We start from the raw sequence: 22,248 nt of genomic DNA, 5'->3' as shown, positions 1-22,248 counted from the left end.
GTCCTGCTAGCAGTTGTGCTGGCTTTCCGCTGGAGGTCGAGGGCTGGGGATCCTGCGGCGTGGGTACAGGTGTGAACGGTTGAACACTTGATGCTTTGGGTGCTGCCGTCCTGGGGTGTCCGTCCTGGGGTGCCACCATCCACCCCCTTACAGCTCAGGGGCGGCGGGGGGCCAAGCGCAGGTCCCTGTCCCGGCTGAGCTCGCGGGTGTTGGGCAGCCTCTGTGTGTGGGCGGGGAGGGAAGGTCGCGCTGTGCTGTCGCCCTGGCCCTCGTACGGGCATGTGGTTCCCCCCAGCAGGGCTGTGAGTTCCTGCGTTTCCTCCGCTGTCGAGCCCGCAGGCTTTCCTGCACTGCTTGGACTGGGAGAACTGGGCCAGTGGCGTCCATCTCCCACCGTCTGCCCGAGGAAGGCTCCGTTTCTGCTCTGAGGTGGCTCGGGAGCTCAGCCCCTTTGCTGCCCTGGCGCTGGCTCTCCCAGAGGGCAGTTTGGGTCTTGGCCTGGCAGCACGCTGCGGGACACAGGCTACTCACCTTCCTCCTCCTCCTCCTCCTAAGCACAGCTGTCCTGCGGTGGGGCTGAGCTGGGCCTGCGGAGCGGGGAGGGGAAGGGTTACCCCCACCCCAAGCGTTGCTGCATTTAGGATGCGGCTGGAGGAGAAAAGGCAGCCTTTCTTTTTTCTCCATCATCTTTATTTACATGTATTAAAAATGCAGCATGGCTGAAGGGTCTGCCCTGGTTCTCCACCCGCTGCCTCCCCAAAATCACCCCCCTCCCAAAATCAACCCCCTCCCCGAGGTTGCTGGCTGCAGTTTCGTCCCCTGTGTCCCACGGGAGGGAGATGAGGAGCCCCAGGAACTCCCCGCTCCATCCCGCACCCCACAGGCCCTTCTCCCACCCCTCATCTCTGCTCTGAGCCAAGGGCGTGGGGGTGGGCTGCCCTCCCCGGCTCACTGCCCCCCAGCCCGACCTGGGGTGTTCAGGGGGCTGCCTGCCCTGGCCCCCCACCCCACATCACCTCTCCTCCTGGGGCTCCTCCGACTGGGTGGGCAGCAGGCGGCCGCTCTTTGCCGTGCCCAGCACGGCCACCAGCTCACTCTTCCTCACCAGGGCCACCCGCAGCTGCTCCCGCATCTCCTGGATCTTGTCCTCCAGCTCCCGGAGCTCGCTCTCGCTGGCCGCCCTGCCCGGGGGCCGTGGCGCCCGCCCGTTCCTGGGGTGCCACAGGGACCCCTCACCCTCAGGGGGGGCTTTGTCCAGCTGGAAGCGCACCCGCCGTGCCTCCTTCCGCAGGGTGCTCCAGGGCTGCCCTGCCGCTGGTGCCTGCGGCGGCTGGAGGGTGCACCTGGGGGGGCACAAGGGTTGGCTGCTGCGAGGGCCCCCCATGGCCCCCCCGAGCCGGTGGGTGCCCACGGGGAGGAGGAGGAGGAGGAGGAGGAGGAGGGGGAGAGCTGCAGCCAGGGCTGTACCTCTGCGCCGAACTCAGCTGCTGGCTTTTCTGCTCCTCCGTGCCCATGTTCAGCGCCCGGTGGATTTTCTGTGGGGAACAAGGGAAGAGGGAGCTGCGGGGTGATGGTCGGGGGGGTCAGCCGGGGGGGTGAGGGTTCAGGGATTAACTGGGGCATGAGGGGCCAGGGCTGGAGGAGGGCAGAGGTTATGCAAGGGAAGAAGGAGCAGCAGCAGGGGGGTGCAGGGGGGTGGGGGGGGTCTTTCGGGTGCTGAGCCCGTTCCCACCAGCCCCACCTGGCTCGTGTGCAGCCAGTAGTTGAATTTCTTCTTGCGCTTGATGCGGGGCAGGACGAGGCGGTAGAAGACGTGCTCGCCCAGCGAGGTGAGCAGGGAGCCACTGAGCCCGATGCAGAGCAGCACAAAGAGGCCCGAGAAGTGGTAGATGCCCATCTGCAGGGTCTGCAGGGGGAGTGGGGGGCATTGGCTGGGCTGGTGGGGGGGGTGTCAGAGACCCAGTGTCCCCCCCCGAGCCAAGGGCCCGGCCGCCTGCACCTCCGTGACGGCGAAGACGCGCTTGCCGCATGGCACCATCTTGTACCACTTGTCGTGCAGGAGGTCGATGAACCCGGCTGACTTGTAGCGGCTGATGAACTTGGAGATGTTGGAGGTCAGCGGCGAGTTCTGGGGGAGGCCAATGCCATAGCCTGGCCCCAGCGGGGGGCAGGGGGGGTGCAAGAGAGACAGCGCTGGGGCCGGGGGGGAGCACAGCCCCCAGCCCCCACCGTGGAGCGGGCACCCTCCCCACCCTGCATGCCCACGGCCCCGGCCAAGCTGCAGCCCAAGCACACACGTGTACACGCACACACGCACACACACACACTCACACACGGACTTCCCCCCGCCCCCCTGCAGCCCCCCTCCCCAAACCTTCAATGGCGAAGGGTTTGCCCACAGTGAGCAGTTTGCAGTCGGAGTCGATCGAGACCTCGTAGTCCAGCAGCGACTTGTCCATGATGAAGGCGTTGAGCTTGGGGGGCTCCGTCCTGCACCAACATGGGGGGGGACCCTCAGGGAGGGGGCTGCTCCCCCACTTCCCCAGGGTCCCTCCAACCCGGAACCCCTCCCTGGGGTGGGGGGCAGGAGGGACAGGCTGCAGGGATGGGGCAAAACCTGCCCATGGGGGGTAAAAGGATGGGACCCCCCCCCCATGTTGTCCCTGCCGCTCACTTGAGCATGGTGACACCGGCGGGGGTGGTGGGGACGTTGTAGCGTCGCATGTACTCGTGCATCTCGGGGAAGCTCTTCTTGATGTACTCCTCGGCGCTGCTCTCCCACACCGTGCCAAAGCGGAAGCCCTGCGAGGGGTGATGCAGCTGGAAGGAGGCACCAGAGCATCAGTACCCCCGGCAGGAACAGCCCCCAGCTCCCTGGGGACATGTCCCCAAGCCCTCAGCCCCTGCAGGCAGGGGGGGTCTGGGCAGCCCAGGGAGATGCGACAGCTCTCGGGGGTGTCTGGCGAAGACCCCCCACCCCACTCCACCAGGCTCAGCTTGTACCCAGCCCACTTGCCCTGCACCCTGGAGATGAGACCAGGATTAAACACCGAGGTCTGGGAACACAAAGCTTCTGGGAGGGGGTGGGGGGGTGGGCTGGGAAGACCCCCAACTGCCTTGGGAGGGGCTGTGCTGCACCGGGCTGGGGAGACCTTCCACGCTCATCCCAGCAGGGAAGGTGCAACAAGAAAGGAGGTTGGAGGCAGGTGGGGGCTGGTCTCTTCTCCTCTTCTCCCAAGTGACCAGCGATAAGACAAGAGGAAATGGCCTCAAGTTGTGCCAGGGGAGGTTCAGATTGGATAGCAGGAAAAATTTCTTCGCCAAAAGGGTAGTCAAGCACCAGCACAGGGTGCCTGGGGAGATGGTGGAGTCACCATCCCTGGGGGTATTTAAAAACCACATAGATGCGGTGCTCAGGAACATGGTTTAGTGATGGACTTGGCAGTCCTGGGTTAACAGTTGGACTTTCTGATCTCAAAGGTCTTTTCCAACTTCAGTGATTCCATGATTCGACAAGGACAGACCACCACCACCCATCCCTCCCTGGACCTCAGCCCTGTCTCACCCTATCTGAAGCATCCTGGACATGCTCCTACCTTTGGGTCATGGATGCCCGAGAGCTCCTCAAAGGTCTTATCCCCCACCATGACAGCCGCCAGGTTGGCCGTGTAGCTGGAGAGCACCAGGAGGCAGAAGATGGCCCAGAGGTTCATGAGGAAGCGGCCAGTGCAGCACTTGGGCGTCTTGCTGGACACGGTGCGCCCAAAGAGGATGGCGTAGCAGAGGTTGAGGGCTGAGGAGTAGGAGAAGATCTTCATGCGGTTGCGGCCGTGGGGGGTCATGCCATAGGGGCTCTTCCACTCGTACAGGGTGAGGAAGAGTGCCGTCATGTGCAGGGCCACAAAGATGCCCACCCACATGGTCCAGTGCAAGGGCCACATGAAGGCCCCGATAGGCGACGCTGTGTCCTTGGTCCTCACCAGGATGCCCAGGCTGGTGGAGAAAAAGGGGCTGGTGAAATCGATGACTTTGCTCCGCGCCGAGTTGATGCTGAAGGAGGTGACGGCCATGTGGGCCGTGCCGCTGAGCAGGTCCCCCACCAGCCCCGTCCAGCGCCCATTCTTCCAGGCCCCATATTTCCCATCACCCACAATGTAGAGCTCAAAGTCAAAGGACATGTCCTCAGCCAGCTTCTCCAGCAGGTCGATGCAGTACCCGTAGCAGCACTTCTTGTACGCCCGCGGCACCGAGCCGTTGTCGGCACCCAGCTCCTCAAAGAGGGTGTCCAGCACAGCAGAGTCATTGGTGCCGGGGTCCAGGCAGAGCTGCCCAGCCGGGCAGCTCCCATCGTCATCTGCCTCCCTGGTGAAGACGAAGGGGTGCTCCACCAGCGTCACCACCCGCAGCCTCATGCGGGCCCCCCCAGCCCCCTCGCCGGGGCTCTTGCGCTGGCGGTGACTCTGCCACGTGCCCTCCTCCAGCTCCAGCTTGCCGTGCCGCCAGGTGCCCACCGTCACCCAGGTGGGGTCCCCCCGCGAGTCCCGCTGCAGGCTCCAGGCGCGGGTACTGCTGCTCCGGCCGCACCAGCGTCGCGTTCTCCACACGCACGGGCCCCGTCCGGCCGTGGAAGGACGTGTTGGCCAGGAACCTGGCAGGAGGGAAGGTGCCACGGCTCCAGCATCCCCGGCTCTTCAGCCGCAGCCGGGGGGAGCGAGGGAGGGGGCTTGGGGCCGGGAGCAGGATGTGCCCAGCTCGGGCACTGACAAGGGCAGGGAGGAGCAGCAGGATCCGGCCCCGCTGCCCTGCAGCTCGCTGTGCTGGCAAGGCCAAGCGTTATTAATATTTATAGAGCAACCGTGCCCGGGCAGCATTAGGGAGATCTGAAGTGACAAGTGTCCCCCTGCGCATCCAGCATAAATCATGTCCCAGGGTGGGGGCAGCGGGCACCAGGGGGGAGCTGAGCCCCACGGCTGCAGCTGCACACGCTGGGGAGCGCGATGGGCACTGAGCCCTGCGCTCCCCCAGCTCTGCCCTTGCTCCACCCCAGGGACGAGGCACGATGGAGCTGGGGCAGGGGGAAGGGGCACCCACAGCACCTCCCTTACCGGGAGAGGAAGAGCCCCGAGGACTCGCCGCGCACCCGGTGCCTGTCATTGCAGTTCACCATCGTCTGCAGCAGAGCCAGGTCAGGGCGGACGCGGGCGGCGCTGGCGATGGCCCGGGACACCAGCTCCACCAGGTCCTGGATGAAGAGCTCCAGCGGCGGCCGGTTGACCTCCCCGTAGGCCAGTAGCCCCAGGGGCAACCCCTCGGTCTGCAGCTCGCCAGCACTGAGCGGGGAGCCCAGCAGCCAGTGAAGCTCCTGCAGCAGCAGCCCCGACTCCTCGGCCGCCTGGAAGATGAGCCGAGCGCGCCGCAGGTCGCAGCCGAGCACCAGCACGGGGCTGGAGAGAGCCCTGAAGCGCTCCCCGTGCTGCCGGAGGTAGTGGGTGGCCCCGGCCTCATCCAGGTAGCCAAGGTCCAGGATGGTGCGGAGGAAGAGCTGGGAGCGGCGGGCCCAGAGGCCGAGGAAGCTGGAGGTGTCCCATGGGTGGCAAAGCACCAGGTTGGTCTCTTGCCAGTTGTTGGCCTGCAAGATGCTCACCAGCACATCCACCAGCATCTCCAGCGAGCTCTGCCGGTTCATGTGGAAGTGGAAAGGGCTCTGCCGACACACAGGGGTTGTGGCTGTCCCCTTGCCCTGCTCCTGCCCGTGGGGAGAGCCCAGAGGCAGCACCAGACACAGTCCCCCCCCACCCTGGAGCCACCTCACACTCCCTGCCCCATCCCAGCCAGGGTAGATGGTTCCCCCTGCCCCGTGCTGGCCACGCACCCACCCAGGAGCCGGAGGGATGCCCAGGGACCAGAGGGAGAGCACAGGGATGAGACCCCCGTGGGACCCCCGGCTGGGTGGGCACGAGGGTTCACCACCACCCAAGCAGCGTGTCACGCATCCCCTTGCCCACACAAGGGTCTCCCACACTCCCGGCCAGGCGCTGCCCATGCCGCAGCCCAGCCCAGCCCCCAGCAGCCGGAACGCTCCTAGGACATGCTGCAGGCCAGGCAGCAGATGAGCAGCGTGGAGGGCAGCGTGGCCTGGGGGCGTCTGCCCGGGTGTCCCCAGGAGAGGCTGGTGGGACGGGGGTGACCACGGTCCTGCCACATGCCAGGAAAGGAGTCCCTCCTGCCCAGGAGCGGCTCGGGGTCAGCGCAGAGAGGCCCAAATGCAAAACGGCCCCACGGGGAGGTGGTCTGTCCCCAGAAGGAACCAGCAGAGGGGAGAGGGACAAATCCAGTCCCAAGGTCACAGGGCTGGGACGGGACTCGGCTCGGCAGGGTTTGTGCTGCAAGACACCGTGCCAGCACACACAGACGTCACTCCCGGGGCAGCGGGGCTGAACCGGGCGGCGCAGGGCACTGCGGGGATCCAGCACCAGGACACGGCCCCGGGAGCGGGAGCTGGGATGGGGCTGGGATAGAGCCGGGCAGGGGGCCAGGAGAGAGATGAGGTGGGGGCTGGGACAGAGCTGAGACGGAGCCAGGCTAGAGCTGGGATGGAGGCTGGAATGGGGGCCAGGAGGGGGCTGGGACAGAGCTGCGGTGGGGACCAGGACAGAGCCAGGATGAGGCCCGGGATGAGGCTGGGATAGACCCGAGAGGGGGGTCACGATAGAGCCGGGGTGGAGGTGGGAATGAGGGTTGGATGGGACTGAGATGGGAGCGGGGATGGAGCCAGGACAGAGCCGGGATGGAGCTGGGATGCGGCAAGGATGAGGGGCTGGGATAGAGCCGGGATCGGGATCGGCATAGGAGCCGGGAGGAGGACCCGCGGGACTGGAGCCGGGATGAGGATCGGGATAGGAGCAGGGATGGAGCCCGGACGGGAGCAGGGACGGGAGCACGGGTGGAGCAGGGACGGGAGCAGGGACGGGAGCAGGGACCGGAGCAGGGTCCGGAGCAGGGACGGGAGCAGGGACGGGAGCAGGGACCGGAGCAGGGACCGGAGCAGGGACCGGAGCAGGGTCGGAGAGCTGCGTCCCGGCGGCGGGTGCCCCGGTGCGGGTGTTACCTGCGCTCGGAAGGGCAGGGGCCCGCGGCTGTCCAGGAGGCTGACGAAGGGGACCTGCAGGGCGGCGGCGAGGAAGTCGAGCTGGAGCAGCTCCCGCCGGGAGCGGGGCAGAGCCAGGACGGCGGCCACGCCGCGCCCCGCCAGCGCCCCGCACAGCCACCGCGCCAGCGAGCCGGGGTCCCGCGCCGCCGGGGCTCCGGCCACCACCTCCAGGCTGAGGTTGTGGGGCAGCGCCGCCCCCCCGGGGCCGGGCGCCCCCCCGGGGCTGCCCCCGGTGCCGCCCCCGGTGCCGGCGGCTCTCAGCAGCGCGGCGCGGAGGCGGGCGGGGGCGGCGGGCGGCAGCAGAGCCCCCAGGCGCACGGCGGGGCCGGCGGGGCCCGGGACGCGGCAGGGATGCGGGTGTCCCCCCGCCGCCCCCAGCGCCGCCGCCAGCAGCCACAGCGCCCGCAGCCCCGCCATGCGCCCCCGCTCTGCGCCCCGCCGGGGCGGCCCGGGGGCGGGGGCGGCCCGGGGCGGGCGGGGGCGGGCTGGGGCGGCCCGGCAGCACCCCCCGGTGCGGACCCTCCCGGCGGGCTCCGCAGCCCCCTGTGCGGCCGGTGCGGCCCCGCAGCCCCGGTGCGCGGTGGGTCACGCCGGGCACGGCCCGCGCAGCCGCCCCGCCCGCCCGACGGGCACTCGCCCCCGCCCCCGCGTGGCGCCCCCCCCCACCCCCGCCCCCCCGCAGCAAAGCGGGGGTCCCCCCCCGCCCGGTGCTGCCGTGCGAGGGCTGCGACCGCGGGGTCCCGCCGGGGGGAGCGCTGGGTGCCCCGGCACAGGAGCCCCCGCGGCTCCCGGGTGGTCCGGGCTGCCCTTGGACCACCGTGACCTTCCTCCTCCTCCCCCTCCTCCTCCCCCCGCGGCGCTCCCCACCGCCCGGGCTGGGAGAAGACCCCCAGGCCGGTTGCTGAGCCGGGCCCGGAGCCGGAAACCCCGGAAAAACCGTTTCACACACACACCCCCGCCCCGTTAAAGACCCAGCCAGACCCCTCCATCCCTCCCCACGCAGAGCCCCGGCCTCAAACGGGGGGGGGCCTGGGGCCCGTCCCGCTGCGTGGGGAAGGGGCAAACACGCCGCAGCTCGGCAGCCTCCCTCCGCAGGGAGCGCGGGGGCATCCCCCCCCCCTCCAGCAGGGAAACTGAGGCACGGCAGAGCCCAGGGGCTCCGCGCACCGCGAGCGCAAACGGCAGCTCCCGGGGAGGCAGAGAGCCCCTGATAAATTAATAAGGAAAGGAAAGCGAGGAACTGGAGCCAAACAGCAGCTGGCAAAAATATTGATCACTAGACAAATTTAATGAGTCATAGCTAATGAATTCCCCTTGCGGAGATGGGCCCGGGGGTGGGGGGCCATCAGAGCAAATCCTGCCAGGGCACGGGGAGTGCTGGCGGCCCTGAGTCAGGGGGTGCTGGTCCCCCCAGAGCAGGATCCTGACCACAGGGCCCCAGGCAGCCCCTTCCCCCAGGGATAACCGCGGCAGCACAGCACCCACTGCTGCAGGCAGAGGTGGGAGCGGGGGGCAATGGACTCCTGGCATGAAGTAGCCCCCCCAGCCCCCAGCCCCTCCCCTGGTGCGGCACAGGAGGGGGCTCGCAGGGAAGCTCCTGCTCTGCCCCAACACAAATCCCACTGGGGACAGGGATGACTGGGAGAGAGCATGGGACAACTGGGAGGGCGCGCTGGGCTCTGGGCTTGGCAGGGTGCAAGCTGCCACCCTGCGGGGGGGGGCTGGGGGCTCTCCCCGCAGCTGGGACACGCTTCCACCACAGCCCCCACCACCAAGCAGCCCCTGGCTCGGGCTGACGGTCCCTAATGCTGCCAATTAACATTGATCCAAACTGTCAGGGGGAAGGTGGGGAGCAAAAGACGAGCGAAACGCTGCTTATTAAGCTAAAAGCATTACCTAAGCAAGCTGGCAGGAGCCTGGTCTGCGCGGATGCTCGTGTTATTAAAGTGCACTTTAAATCAGCTGCGCTTACTTCTGGTGTATTAAACAGGCCGGTGCGGTGGGTGCGCACGGGGATGGCCACGGTCCCGGAGGTCCAGGGCACCCTCCTCCATCCCCGTGGGCCAGGAGGCGAAGCCTCAGTGGGGACATGGAGGGACCCATGGGGCAAAGCCAGCCCAGTAGTGCATCCCAGCCAAGAAATCACTTCCCTGCTGGCAGCCCTGCCGGGGATGCAGTGGTGGGTGATTGAGATCCCTGGCCACCAGCAGGGTGGGTGAAAGAAAAAAAAAAAAAAAAAAAAGGCCAAAAAAAAAAAAGCAACACTCAGGCATCTTTCACTATAAAAAACAAATCTTTTATGTAAAAAATAAACCTAAACAAAACCCACAACCCCCGCTGCCATGCTCGTGACAATACAAAAGGCCCATTCCCCAGAACACCGTGAAAACAAAGTAGCTGGATCCAAATATATATAAATCGTCAACTTATGAGACTGGAAATAGCACCTTGCTGGCCCCCCCCACCCCTCCCCGAAGGAGTCAGTCCCACACCCCAAAACCACCACCCACACCCTGAGCCTGGGGACAGCCCCCTGCCTGCTGGACCAGGAGGATGGATGGGGTGGTGTGGGAGTCCCCATCTTCAGGCTCGGTACCCCCCAGGACCCCCCCCACCTGTCCCCAAGCAGCACCGACACCGCCCCTGGGTGCCCCCCAGGAGCAGGAGCTGCTCAGCCCCCACTGTCACAAGAGCAGAACAAGCCCACGGCGGGATCCCAGCTGCAAGGGGTCCGGTGATATCGAGCAGTGTTTCCCAGGGTGGGATGGGCGGGAAGGGGGTCTCCAAAATCCAATCTCAAACCGGTATTAAGAGAAAAACCACTTTTCTGTCTGCACTGCAGGGTCAAGTAATGAAAAGAAACAAAAAAAAGGGCCAAGGGAAGAGCTGGGGAAAGAGCAGGAGCTGCGTCCTGAACCCCTCCCTGGGAGCTGGTGCCGCTCCTCCCGCAGCCGGCCGCTCCGAGTCTGCCCCCGCCAGCACCGAGCAGCGAATCGGGGTGAAAACGGTCCCCGTCTTGTCCCGCACGCAGCAGCCCTGCAGCCCTTGCGCTTGTCTCAGTCCCACGTCATCGAACGGACGCCAGACCAAGCAGGCAAATGCTCCGGCGTGTGCCACGTGCCAGGTGCTGGCGAGGACGCGAGCCAGGCGTGAGCCAGGCGTGTTTGCACGTCTGCGTGTGCAGGTGCCCGAGGGCGGGCTGGTTCTTCCCCAGGAGCTGGGCAGGGAGAGGCAGAGGGGTGCGAGGGCAGGGGGTGCCTCTTCATTTGGCTGGTTTGGTGATGATGCGAGCAGAGAAGTCAAAGAGGTTCTTATTGATTTTCCGGAGGGTGCTCACCTCCTCTTCCAGCTCGCTCACCTGGATCGTCAGATGCTCCTGGTCTCCCACCAGGTTCTGTGACAGAAAAACACAGCAGAAAAGCGTCAGGCACCCCACTCCGGCAACCAGAGGCAGGTGCTCCCCCAAGAGCAGCAAATCCCAAACCCTTTCATCCTCTCCCTCTTCCATCTCCCGCTCAAAGCACAGCCCCTCCCGCCTACACCGTCAGCAACTTCCAGTGCTCGTTCCACCCAGTCCCCCAACTCGCACAGGGCTCCAAGAACCGGTTCAGCTGAAGAGAGGACCCCGCAAGGGGTCTGTACCAGGAGGACACGATTCCCCTGTCTCAGAGCAGCTCTCACCTTTTCCCTTGTTGAGTACATCTGCGCGTACATCTTCTCAGCCTTCTCCAGGTAGCTCTCCCCAGACTCCTGCAGGGACCAGACAGGACTGACTGATACAGAAGACCCAGGCCCTCTCCCAACACCCCTGGGGAGGGCTCTCCACTGGAGCAGGCAAAGAAGCCCAGCCCCATGGGACAAAGCAGGACACCTCCAGCGGGACACAGCCCACCCCGTGGCACCAGCAGAGCCTGGCTGGAGCTGCACGCCCTTTCCAAAGGGAAGGCCTGTGTGCAGGGACTGGGCACAGACAGGGGTCCCAAAGCAGCCCCCTCGAGAGGGCCTTGGGCAGGGGTCTGCCAAACCTCCCTGCCAGCTCCCCACGGGCAGGGGGAAGCGCTGGGTTTGCCACACCACAGGCTGCTGTCCCCAGCCGTGTGCTGCGAGTGGGGCAGCCTGGACCGACAGCAGGACCGACATTTCCAAAGCAGCTCCTGAGCCGGCCCTGCACCGCTGGCATGTGTCCTCCCCGCCGAGCAGCGGGCAAACAGCCCCTCCTGGACCAGCTGCCACCTCCCCAACACGGAGCTCATCCATCAGCCGTGGCACGACTGTCACTCGCCCGGGGACAGCCACTGACAGAGGCGAGAAGCTCTGCGACCGCCGGCAGAGAGGCCAGGGGAAGGACCAGCGTGGCAGACAGCGAGCCTGTGGTCCTGATGGTGCAGGATAACCCCCTGCCTGGGGACGGCCACGCTGGGACCGAGGGACAGCAGCGGTGGGACAGCAGAGCCTCATGCTGCGGCACAGGGCTGGGAGGACAAATGACTGCGGCAGCCAGGATGGCGTGGGGAGCACGAGGGAGGAGGAATGGGTTTCACCATGCTGGAGAGAGGCATTCATGGAGGGGGAACAGCCTCTGGCAGAAAGGGGCAAAGACGCCGCGTGGGGGGCTTCTGACAGGAGGCAGGACTTTGGGCAGGGCAGAGCTGCAGAGCTCCAGCGACCTCCAGACCCCCCCCCCCACGACTGCACCAGCTGGAGACCTTGGTCCAGAGGTTCTTCTTTCCCAGCCACACATGAGAGGAACAGCCTGCCCGCTCCCTGCCTGCTCCCTGCCCATAAGTCTCCCACCACCCAGCAGTTAACTGGGCACTTCCAGTGCTTTAAAAAGCAGCACTTGGGGAAGTTCAGCACCACGGGGGAAGATCAGAACAGGCCGTGGAGCTGCTGCCTATCAGCAGTGCAGCAGCACAGAGCAGTCACCGCCGCTGCTCTGGCTGGAGGAGAAGTTTCACACCGCCCAGCACAGATCCCCTGCCCAACCTCCATCTCCCCCTCCCCAGCTGGTTCCCAGTACCTGCTGGTGGAGCCCGAGGCGCAGCGTCACTCCCTCGCTCCCCTGCTCGTCGTTGCTCTCGGTGCCGTGGAGGTGTTTGCTGAATTTGGGGAGAGGCACGCTGGGCTTCCCATCCGGGTTGAACATGTTGGCTGGGGCCAGCACTATGAAGGCATTTGTAACCGGACCTGGGATGGGACAAGAGGAGGGGGACATGTCTGCCTTTCGCCTGGCGCCTCGGCAGAGAGCACGACCTGCGGCGTGGGCAGCTGCCAGGACTCGTGCCTTCCTCCCCGGCACCCGGGAAGAGGCAGAGCCCCTCTCCCTGTCCTTGGCAGTGGGGACGGGGGGGGCTCTGCACCCCGGGGCCAGCAGGCAGCATGGGGAGGAGCAGGGTGGCTCGGCCATCCTCCGCAGAGTCAGTAATCCATCAGCCGCTGCCACTCTTGCAGCTGTCTCCTGCAATGATCTATCACACACTCTCATTTGGCAGAGCTAATGAATGCTTTAATTATTGCATTTACCCACACAGGCTGCTGCTTTCTGTCAGCAGCCCCCTCCACCTCCCCTTTCCAAGCTCGTGCTCGCTATGCAGACTCCCACTGCTGCCCCCCACGCCCCAAACCTCTCCCCATCAGACACAGTGACCCCCCCAGCCCCACGAAGCCCCCCACACTGCCTGCAGCGCACCTCCAGCAGCCAACGGGCTTGTGTGCGAGCAGAACAGCTCGGTCACCACTAATAAATCCCCAGCCATCCATCTCTCCCTGGCTGAACTCGACAGAACGAAGGGAAAGGTTAAAAGGATCCAGATGCACCTGAGCGGAGGCAGGCTGCTGCAGCGCCCGCCCAGTGTCCCTGCCAAAGGCAGCGGGGAAAGGTGCAGGGTGGGGGAGGGCGCCTGGGGGAGGGGTGGGCAGAGGGGCTCGGAGCCACCCGAGGCTTTCAGTCTCTGCAGACCAGACCCAGACGGAGAAAAGCACCTCTGATGCGGTGAGGGCTCCCTCACCATCATCTCCCGCTCCAGACAAACCAGTCTGCTCCAAAGCCTGGATCCCACTGGCAAACCAAACGCTCGGTCCAGCAGCTGCTCTGCCAGCAGTCCCGGGCTGGCCCCAAACCTGCTCTTTGCCAACACTTTGCTGTAACAAACCATTTACTTTACTCTTGTTCCGCCCCTAAAGACATTTGCTGCTTCTTATGAAAGTATCCATTAGTGAGATTACCGCTGCTGGTTCACCGACAATTTGAGGAGCAATTTGAAAGGAATGGACAAGAGAGGTATGGACAAGAAAGGCAGAGAGGAGAAAATCTCACGAACTAGCCCGCAGACCCCCAGATCTGATCCCTATCCAGACACAGACCCCACCACATGTTCACGGGCCCTAGTGCAGATCCAAGTCCCACGCAAGCCCACCTTGTCACGATGCCTTGGGCAGCAGACAGTGGGTGACATTTGGCCAGCGTGGGCAGGGGGACTGGAACTCAGCTGGGGGAGAATAACTAACCTGGCTTCCAACACCGGCAGCTGCCAGCAGGACAGACAGGCTGGAGCATCCCCAGGGTGGCCCTGAATGAACGAGCCCTCGGGGATCATTTGTGCCACGCCGTGTTTGCAGAGAAAAGGATGGCGCTTGCGCGACAGGATGGGAACCGAGGCCCGGAGGGATTTGGGGGCAGTGCTGGCAAGAGAACTGGGGAGTGCTGGTTCACAGCTTCATCCCAGAGGTCTGCTTGTCCTCAGAACGGCGCCAGCCATGCTGGGTTACTGAGCAGCCCTGCCTTGCCCAGTACAGCCACAGCTCGTTCCCCAAGAGCAGCAGCCCGATTTCTCAAAGTCCACCCACCTGTCAGTGCTCTGCCACCACTGTCCATCCCCATCAAGGACAAGCAAACCTTGCTGGAGAAGCCCTTGCGTCTGTCCTGCCTGCACAGCTACGCTCCTCTCGAGCCCTGAGCCACAGTCCAGCCCCTCCGATCTATTTGCAGCACCATCATGCGGGGGGGGGGCAGCGGTTTCTGCCTTGCCCCCAGCTACCCGCTCTGCCCTGCAAGCAGAGGGACTTTGCCCTCCTGAGCTCGCCAGGCCGGAGGTTGCTGTCACGTCAGTCATGGCAGAAAAGCCTGTGTCATCTCTGCCTTGGGAAGGGAAAGACTCGGGGAGTGCACCAGAGGGGCGAGCAGGGCAGCAGCAGGGAACAGACCTTGCTGGGAGGCTCACGTCACTGCTTGGACAGGCGGCGAGAAAGGCCATGGGGAGAGAGGGGGACCGGCTGGAGACCAGCACCGCAGGGAACTCGCTGCCCCACTAAGCCGAGGAGAGGCAGCACTGGGGCAGAAGGGCCGCAGAGCTCCCGACGCAGGAAGCCTGCACTCTGTGGGGGGACCCTCCACCTACGTGCGGCTCTCTGGTGGTGGGCTCCCCTGGATGGCAGCTCCCGATCCACAGTACAGCTCCCACCCTGCTCCCAGGCTCAGACTAAGGGCACAGCAGCAGGAGGTGGTGGTGCCGGTGCTAGGGCTGCCAGGGAAGCCAAATCCCGCCTTGCAGGAAGAAGCAAGCCAGCCAAAGCACCCACACCCGATGGCCCCAGCACCCAGTGGCACGGTCAGCCTGGTCCAGCCCCTCATGGAAGAGCCTGGGTCTATCTGCACTCCCCTGCAGCCTCAAGGAGGAGGGTTTTAATGCCTGGCTTGCAGCGAAAGCTTGCCCCCCCACCCCGGTGACTCACACAGCTCAGATTTTATCTGCTTTCACCCTTCTAACGCTAGTGGAGCAAGGCTGGATGGGCGCTGCAGTAGGTCCCCATTAGAAACGGTCCTTGGCAGCAAAAGGGAAGGAAGAAGGGTCTGCAGGCAGCCTGGCTTTCAGCGACTGCCCTGACGCTGAGGCAGCAGCTTGCCCACCTCTGTTCAGAAGCACAGAGGAACAGGGTCTGACTTTCACCACCGTCACCTTCTGGGAGGGTTTAGCAGCACCCGCAGAGCAGCGCCGCCAGCCCCACCAGCGAGAGCGGGGTTAAGAGACTGAAGACTGCCACAGTCATGTAAGAAATCCCCAGCTAGCAGCAGCTCAAACACAACAGGAGGGCTAAATCATCCATTGCTCTGAGGCACCTAATTGCTGATCCGAGCCTGTAAAGGTTTGTTTGCACGCTTTATCGGAGCCATTAGACTGAAATCCCAGACGACTGCCTATATCGGATTCACTTCAGGCCTAATGAGCTCACGGGTGCTCGTTGCCGGGGTCACAGAGACAGTCTCTGCTCCACGCTCCTCTTCTCGCAGCCTCCCCAGGCACTGGGGTGCATGTGGGGCAACTGCTCCCTTTGGAAAACAAGGAGGAAGATCCTGGATGTCCTCACTGACAGGGTGAAATCTATGACTCACTGCCTGACAGTGCACAGGGGGTTGTTAACAGACATGGACAAGGTCAAAACATCACTCCAGGCAGCTGAGGCGTCCCTCTGATGCCTCTACCCCTCCTGGAGGTGTGAAGCAAGTAGCAGAGAAATGCCTGAAGTGCCCAGGGCAGTATCAGAACAGCAGAAGTGAGACAGCAGTGGCCTTTGGCAATTGAGGAGGAAAGGATCCCAGAGATAAAGGCATGCCTACCTTTGTGATTCATCGTCTTCAGGCACTGCTTGCTCTGGATGTCCCACAGCCGGACTGTTTCATCGTGTGAGCCGGAAAGCAGCAGGCTGCCATCCGTGGAGACAGACAGACACGTCACCTGGTTCCTGGAATGGGGAAGAGGATGTTTAAACTCAGGATGACCCAAGAACTGACAGAAACTGGTGGGGGTGGGCAGACGGGGGCAATGAAGTGTTTGGCAGGTATGTTTGGTCCCTCACCTGTGTCCTTTGAAGACCTTCCCGTTCTCCCGCTCTGTCTGGAAGGTCCGGTCTCTCTGGACCGGCTGCAGAAATGAAGGAAGGAAGGAAGGGAGTGAGCGGTTAAAATTCAGGAAGACCAAAGCCAGCAGGTTCATCACTGTGTCTGGAGGGGGCAGAGGAGGTACAGGGGAACCCAGGCCCCCCCATGTCCTGGCAGGTCACACCAGTCACATAGGCGGGGAGGTGACAGTGGCTCAGGGTGCCACATCAAGAGCAGCACCAAGCAGATCTGCAGCCCCACGCACTCACCCAGGCACAGAGGTCAACCTGGAAGATGGATCCGTCCATGCCGCCGCAGAACATGTGATACTCTGAGAGGTCAAGAGTCACAGCCATGATCCCCACATCGAAGAGGACAGAAAGCAGGAGCTCCCCGGATGAGATTTCCCAGAGCTGGAGTGAGGGTACAGGAGAATTAGGGACTTAGACATTAATGGCAGGATTGGAAGGACATGCTGCTGCTCGTGTGCTTGCAGTGACAAGCTGGCAGCATGAACCAGCAGCCTCTCCTTGCTGTGGATGGAGAAACAGAACCCAGGACCAGCCTCTTGGTGACTGTGAGACAAGTTTCCCTGGCAGCTCCAAAATGCCCCTTAACCCTCCCACCCCATGCCTGTCCTGCCCCACAGGGCAGCCCCCTCCCTGCAGGGCCCCAGCAGCGGGCTGTGGGCTCCTGGCTTCGTGCTCCAGGCCGCTCTGCTCCCTTCCCTTCGAGGCTAAAGGACATCATCGAGGGGAATGAGAGGAGCTGACCCCAACATTTCCCAGGAGCAGAGGGACTGCAAAGCATGCAGAGGCTCAGCCCGAGGGCAGGTGCAGAGAAACTGCTGGTGTTTGGAGAGGCAAAGCCCATTAGGTCTGGCAGCTCTGAGTCATCACAGAGACAGCCAAGAAATTCAGTCACTGCAACCCTCTGACAGCTTTGCTGCAGCCCAGCAGAAACTCTTTTTTAACCCTGTGGGGCCTGCGCACCGCTGGGAGTCCTGTTTGGTGGGATGGAGCTGAGCCTTACCTTTGCTGTCTGGTCAAGGGAGGCTGTGGCAGCTCGTGCCAAGGGCCCTCCAAAGCCACAGCACAAGTCCGTGATGGGGAGGCTGTGTCGGGACCACACGTGGCGAGGGTCGGGGATCTGGGAGGGCTCTGCCTGCAGCACACTGTAGGGGAGAACAGAGACACGGATTGGCACAGCACATTAGCAAGAGCAACACTGGGGATGCCAGAGCAAAGCAAGCGGCTGTGAGGAGAGCGGGCCAAGGCTCTGCTCCCTCTGGGATGGCTCTCCTGGCTGCAAGGACCAAGCAGGACAGAGAAGCCATCAGCAACCACAGTACACGCAATACCGAGGACGAGGGCCACTGCTGAGCTCCCCATCCCAGAGGGGACAGAGACCTCAGCTGCCATTAGCAGGGAAAGGGCGCAATCTACTCTGTGTCAAGCAGGGAAAAGAAGTCAGAGCCATATGCCACAGATTAGGAAACTCAGATGAGACACCAGGAAAAACCTCTCCAGCAGCGAGGATGACAGCAGTGGAACAGCCACCTAAGGAGGGCACAGACTCATCATCACCAGCAAGCTTTATGAGCAGCTTAGATGCGCAGGCTTAGTTAGAGCTGATTCCGCCTCCAGGAAACGGTGGCTGATCTCTTGTTCTAATATTCCTCACCCAGATGCTCCCTGTCCCCTGTACAAATGGGCCCAGACCTCCCCACCATCCGCCGTTACCTGTAAAGGTTCCACACCAGAGCCAGGCAGTCCTTCGCCCCTGAGAGAAAGTGGCTGCTGTCATCAGTAAAGCAGAGGCATGTGAGGTCCTGGTAGTGTCGGTTCAGGATGGCTAGGAGGTTCCCGTTGGAGACCTGGAGCAAGGGAAAGGGTGGGAGAATATTAAAGAAAGAAGCCCTGAGCTGCCCCAGAATAAGCCAGCAGCCTGCCCTCATCGGTTGTGGGTGCAGCAGCACCTGCAGCTCTGTCCCCAGCTGGGCGTTGCTGTGCCAGGCGCGAGCAGAGTGGAGAATCCCTGCACTGCGGTGCCGTACAGAGCAGGGTGGTGAGCGGAGGCAGAAAGCAGAGTGAAAAGGGAAGGCTGCATCACCAACGCGAGCCCCTCAGCACCTCATTGACAGCAAATGACACAACCAAGGTGCACCCAGTACAACCACGTATGCTTAGGACCGAAGGTAAATACAGCAGAAGACAGTTTGAAGAGGTCCTGCCCACCTGGAACCTAGTGACGCCAGCGCCACTTCTCCAGTCAACACACAAAAACGCAGTAAAGATTTCCTATTTACCATTAATATGACTTTGATGGCTTCTTCCAACCTCCCACAACAGCTAACGAGATGGCTGCAGAAGTTACGAAAGCCACAGGAGGCTGCGTGCCACCCCAGGGGTTGTTGCACCTCAGCACGGCTGTGTGGCCTCGGGCCAACAAAGGCTTTAGGGTGGACAAGGAGTTCCCTAAACCTAAAGGTTTTCTTGTTAAAAGGCAACGCTGCAGATGGGGAGGGAACTAAGGAGGCAGCGAGGGAAGCCCATATTAAAAGAACAGAATCAACTCCCTCTTGTTTTCTGAGTTACACCTGAAAAATAAAACCAAACTGCAATTCAGAGGAGAACAAGTGGTTTCGACAGAGAAGGCACAAAACTAGGGCTCCTGGGCCCAGCTCCAGCTTCACGGTCGTTTCCACGCAGCCCCCCCAGCGAGCCTGCTCCCTCTGCCAGAAGGACAGTGCCGTCACTCACTCCAGGCAGACGCTCAGAAACGTTTTCACAGGTAGCTGGGGGCAGACAGAAAGGGCCACATTCTGCAGATGAAGCAGAGCAGGGACGAGCTCAGAGCATCACGAGCCAGTAACTCCCACTTGCTGCAGTCTCAGCCCAGCCTTCCTTGTGAGGGCTTTTTTTCCCCCAACAGTGTCACAAGCACGTTTTTAAAAGAAAAACCTGATGAATTAAGATAGAGCCGCCCACATAACAAGGCTCAGGAACATCCCCCAGCACGGAGAGCTTTCCAGGTTAGGCATCTCGGTGTTTAATCCCAGGGCTCAGAACAAGCTTGTTCTTTTATTTGCTTGAAGTGCTTAGATGCAGTGTAATCCCCACGTGAATACACAATTAATTAAAAATAGAAGGACGATGACCAGAGCACGACAGTCTCTGCAGACATCCAGATCACAAGTCACACACAAATATTAGGCTAAAATGTGGAAGAAGTGCTACAGGAAAACTAGGTCCTGTGTTTTTGCTCTGAGGGAGCAACACCTGACCCCTGAGGCATCTGTAGCAGCTTGGAAAGAGAAGGAAAGAACAGACTCAGCAGCACCCAGCACCTCCCACCACAATTTCTTCCCCTCCTGCTTGACAAGCTGCCCCACAGTCTGCACACCCACAGAGGCTACCGAGCAGCTGGCCCCAACCCCTCAAGGCAATGTGGACTCCAGGACAGCTGTAAGGTATGTGACACAGAGAAGCCTTCGCTCCACTGTGGAGGCCGGATAACGTGGATTTACTGGCACCTGAGAGGACAGAGGCACTTGCTGTATTGTGTGGGATGCGAATCTGCACATCCCCGTCGCCCATGCCAGCCGGCAGCCCCCTCACCTCCCACAGGTAGATGCTCTCAGCAACCCCCGCCAAGATGTAGAGCCCATTGGGAGAAGCCGTCAGGCAGGTCACTGGGCCAGGGCATATGATCTTCTGCTGGAGCTGGTCCTGGGGGCAGAAAGAACACAGTGGCCATTCAGTACGGGCCGGAGTACGGGAGGGAGAGACAAACAAGACCTTGGTTCAGTTAAGATTGGCCCGTGGTAGAAGAGGCAGCTCAGGCAGTGTCTGATGCGCTGCAGCTGCCTGTGTTTGAGCCGTGTCCTCAACCCACATCAGCACCGCCGCGGTTTGGAGACTCAATGCCCAAGAGGAAAATGGAGAACACTGGCCACACATGCGAATCGCATCGAATTGCTCTGCATTTTCCTGGTTTTGTTGCAGTTGTTTCATGTTGAGCCCCCCAGGGAAAAGGTAAATTCCCCTCCACCCTCCTCCAAGCACAAAGCTCCAGCACCACGCAGCAGGAGGGGTACTGAAAGGCAAGGGGTCTGGATGCAGTTACACTCCACAGCTAAGGAACCCCAGAGATTCAGCAGACAACAGGCTCAGAAGGTTACAACTAAATAACAGTAACAAAAAATAAAAAAGACGACGACAGGAGCTCCCAGCCTGGGAGAACATGCAGCAGGTCTGAGAGCAGCTCCTCTCAGCTTGGGGGAAGTGGAAAAAGCAGACCCCAAGCTGTGGCAGCGAAGGGGCTGCGTGTGCCAAAACTGACGGGCTGCTCTCTGCAGCAACACTGAGGGGAAAAACAGGGAATGGCAAGATTACAGCTGTATTTGCTACTGCCCTACCCCAGTTTAAACACAAGCGGGGCGCAGCTAGCAGGAGGAAGGAGGAGTACAGCTCTGTAGGGACAGGTGAGGTTTGTCCGGCTGCATTTAGCCTTCCATTTTTTGGCTGGAAGGTGCAGAGAGCAGAGGCGATGGGAGGCTTCAGGTGAGGCGGGTCCCCACCACAGGATGCCCACAACCTCCCGGGCTCTCCCTCGATGGGGACAGTCACCTGCCTGGGCAGCCCTGGGAGCCGTGACGCTCCTTTCCAGCCTCGGGAAGGGGAGCTGGGGTGGGGGGCACAGCTGGGGAGACACCGGCCCAGAGAGGAGCCCAACAGCCGATTCCCCCCGCAGAGAAGACTCTTCCTGGATGTTTCCATGTGATCGGCCAGGACCCTCAGGAAGGGAGCCAGCATTGTGGGATCCATGACCCCCAGGGATTGGGGGCAAGGTGGGGAGGGGGCTGCGGGCAGATCCCCCCAGAGATGGGGGGTTCAGGGGCATCACTGGGGACTCCCTGCAGAGAGAAGGATGTCAAGCATCTGCCTGTGGTGATGGGGGTCGTTACGGAGGGAGGGGAGGCCTAGGGGTCTGACCATAGAGGTGGGGGTCTCTACGGACAAAGGGGCCACGGGGGGGGTGGTCCCTACGGAGAGAGGGGCCGAGGGGGGGGGTCCCTACGGAGAGAGGGGCCCTCACCACAGAGACGGGGAGTCTCCCGAGAGGGGGCCCTGGCGCATCCCCAGAGGGACGAGGGGCCCCTCCGCGGGGCGCGGTGCCGCCCCCCGAGCCGCGGCCTCCCGGGCCCGCCCGCCGCGCCGGTACCTTCCTCTGGAGCTCCCAGACGTTGATGTAGCTCTTGCCGAGCTGGGCCCCCAGCAGGTGCTCGCCGCCCAGCAGCGCCAGCCCTCGCGGCCCACTGTTGCCGCCGCGGTAGCCGGGCAGAGCGGAGCCCGAGTGCAGCTCCCAGACAGAGCAGTTGCAGAGCGGCCCGGCGGCGTCCGACACCAGCGCCACCTCCATGGGCGCCGCCATCTTCGCGGTCCGCCAGGGCCAGAGAGAGCGCGGCGGCCGCCTAGAGCGCCGCCCTCCCCCCGCCCCGTGGCCTGCCGACGGCCAACCAGGAGCGGCGCCGCCGGGGCCGCGCGGCTGCGCGGGGCGGGAGCTGCCGCGGCGCCCGCACGCGGCAGGAAGCTCAGCAGGGCCCGCCCCGGCCCGGCCCGGGATGGGGGACCTGGGAGCCCCCGACCCTTGCGCGCCCCCCTGCCTTGTGAACACCCTATAGGGACCCCATGGGCACCCCCCAGCCCTCTGGGGACCCCATAGCCATATAGAGACCCCGTGGACGCCCCTCAACCCTATGGGTACATCATGGGGGGCCCATAGGGACCCCATGGACACCCCTTAGTCCTATGGGCACATCATGGGGACCCCATAGCCCTATAGGGACCACATGGACACCCCCCAGCCCTATGGGTATGTCAGGGGGGCCCCATAGGGACCCCAGGGACACCCCAGAGCCTTGTGGGGACCCTATAGAGACCCCATGGGCACCCCTCGCCCTCTGGGCACCCTGTGGGGACCCCATACAGACCCCATGGACACCCCTTAGTCCTATGGGCACATCATGGGGACCCCATAGCCCTATAGGGACCCCATGAACACCCCCCAGCCTTATGGGTACCTTGGGGGGGGGGGGCATAGGGACCCCAAGGACACCCCAGAGCCTTGTGGGGACCCTATAGAGACCCCATGAGCACCCCCAGCCCTCTGGGCACCCTCTGGGGATCCCATAGCCCCACAGAGACCCCATGGACATCCC

At 63.0% G+C, this 22,248-nt stretch overlaps 2 protein-coding genes across 2 annotated transcripts; both read right to left on the bottom strand.

Moving 5' to 3' along the window:
- Positions 1 to 975: 975 nt before the first annotated feature.
- On the bottom strand, positions 976 to 7,567 carry GRIN3B (glutamate ionotropic receptor NMDA type subunit 3B). Its single transcript, XM_056337292.1, is given in 10 exon segments — positions 976 to 1,343; positions 1,468 to 1,535; positions 1,742 to 1,906; positions 2,000 to 2,151; positions 2,375 to 2,490; positions 2,675 to 2,820; positions 3,597 to 4,562; positions 4,564 to 4,648; positions 5,106 to 5,704; positions 7,109 to 7,567. Coding segments are annotated over 10 exon segments (3,087 nt in total). The 3' UTR covers positions 976 to 1,012.
- A 2,333-nt stretch (positions 7,568 to 9,900) lies between these two features.
- Positions 9,901 to 21,501, bottom strand: WDR18 (WD repeat domain 18). Its single transcript, XM_056337366.1, has 10 exons — positions 21,252 to 21,501; positions 19,646 to 19,756; positions 17,768 to 17,901; positions 17,058 to 17,199; positions 16,295 to 16,438; positions 16,004 to 16,068; positions 15,765 to 15,889; positions 12,171 to 12,337; positions 10,832 to 10,900; positions 9,901 to 10,544 (listed from the first exon to the last, which is right to left on the bottom strand). The coding sequence occupies exons 1-10, from the start codon at positions 21,459 to 21,461 to the stop codon at positions 10,413 to 10,415; spliced, it is 1,299 nt and encodes a 432-aa protein (XP_056193341.1). The 5' UTR covers positions 21,462 to 21,501; the 3' UTR covers positions 9,901 to 10,412.
- Between the last annotated feature and the right edge of the window lie 747 nt (positions 21,502 to 22,248).

This window comes from Falco biarmicus, chromosome 4, assembly GCF_023638135.1.
Source record: "Falco biarmicus isolate bFalBia1 chromosome 4, bFalBia1.pri, whole genome shotgun sequence".
NCBI lineage: Eukaryota > Metazoa > Chordata > Aves > Falconiformes > Falconidae > Falco > Falco biarmicus.
The sequence above is the reverse complement of the archived record's forward strand: the minus strand, read 5'-3'. Positions and strand labels throughout refer to the sequence as shown.

What these genes read in the sequence shown, in the direction of transcription:
- WDR18 (XM_056337366.1), bottom strand. Translation starts at nt 21,461, where the DNA reads ATGGCGGCGCCCATGGAGGTGGCGCTGGTGTCGGACGCCGCCGGGCCG. An exon ending in AAGGTCTTCAAAGGACACAG is followed by an intron (nt 15,890 to 16,003) that starts GTGAGGGACCAA and finishes TCCCCATTCCAG; the next exon opens with GAACCAGGTGACGTGTCTGT. An exon ending in TGTACTCAACAAGGGAAAAG is followed by an intron (nt 10,545 to 10,831) that starts GTGAGAGCTGCT and finishes TTTCTGTCACAG; the next exon opens with AACCTGGTGGGAGACCAGGA.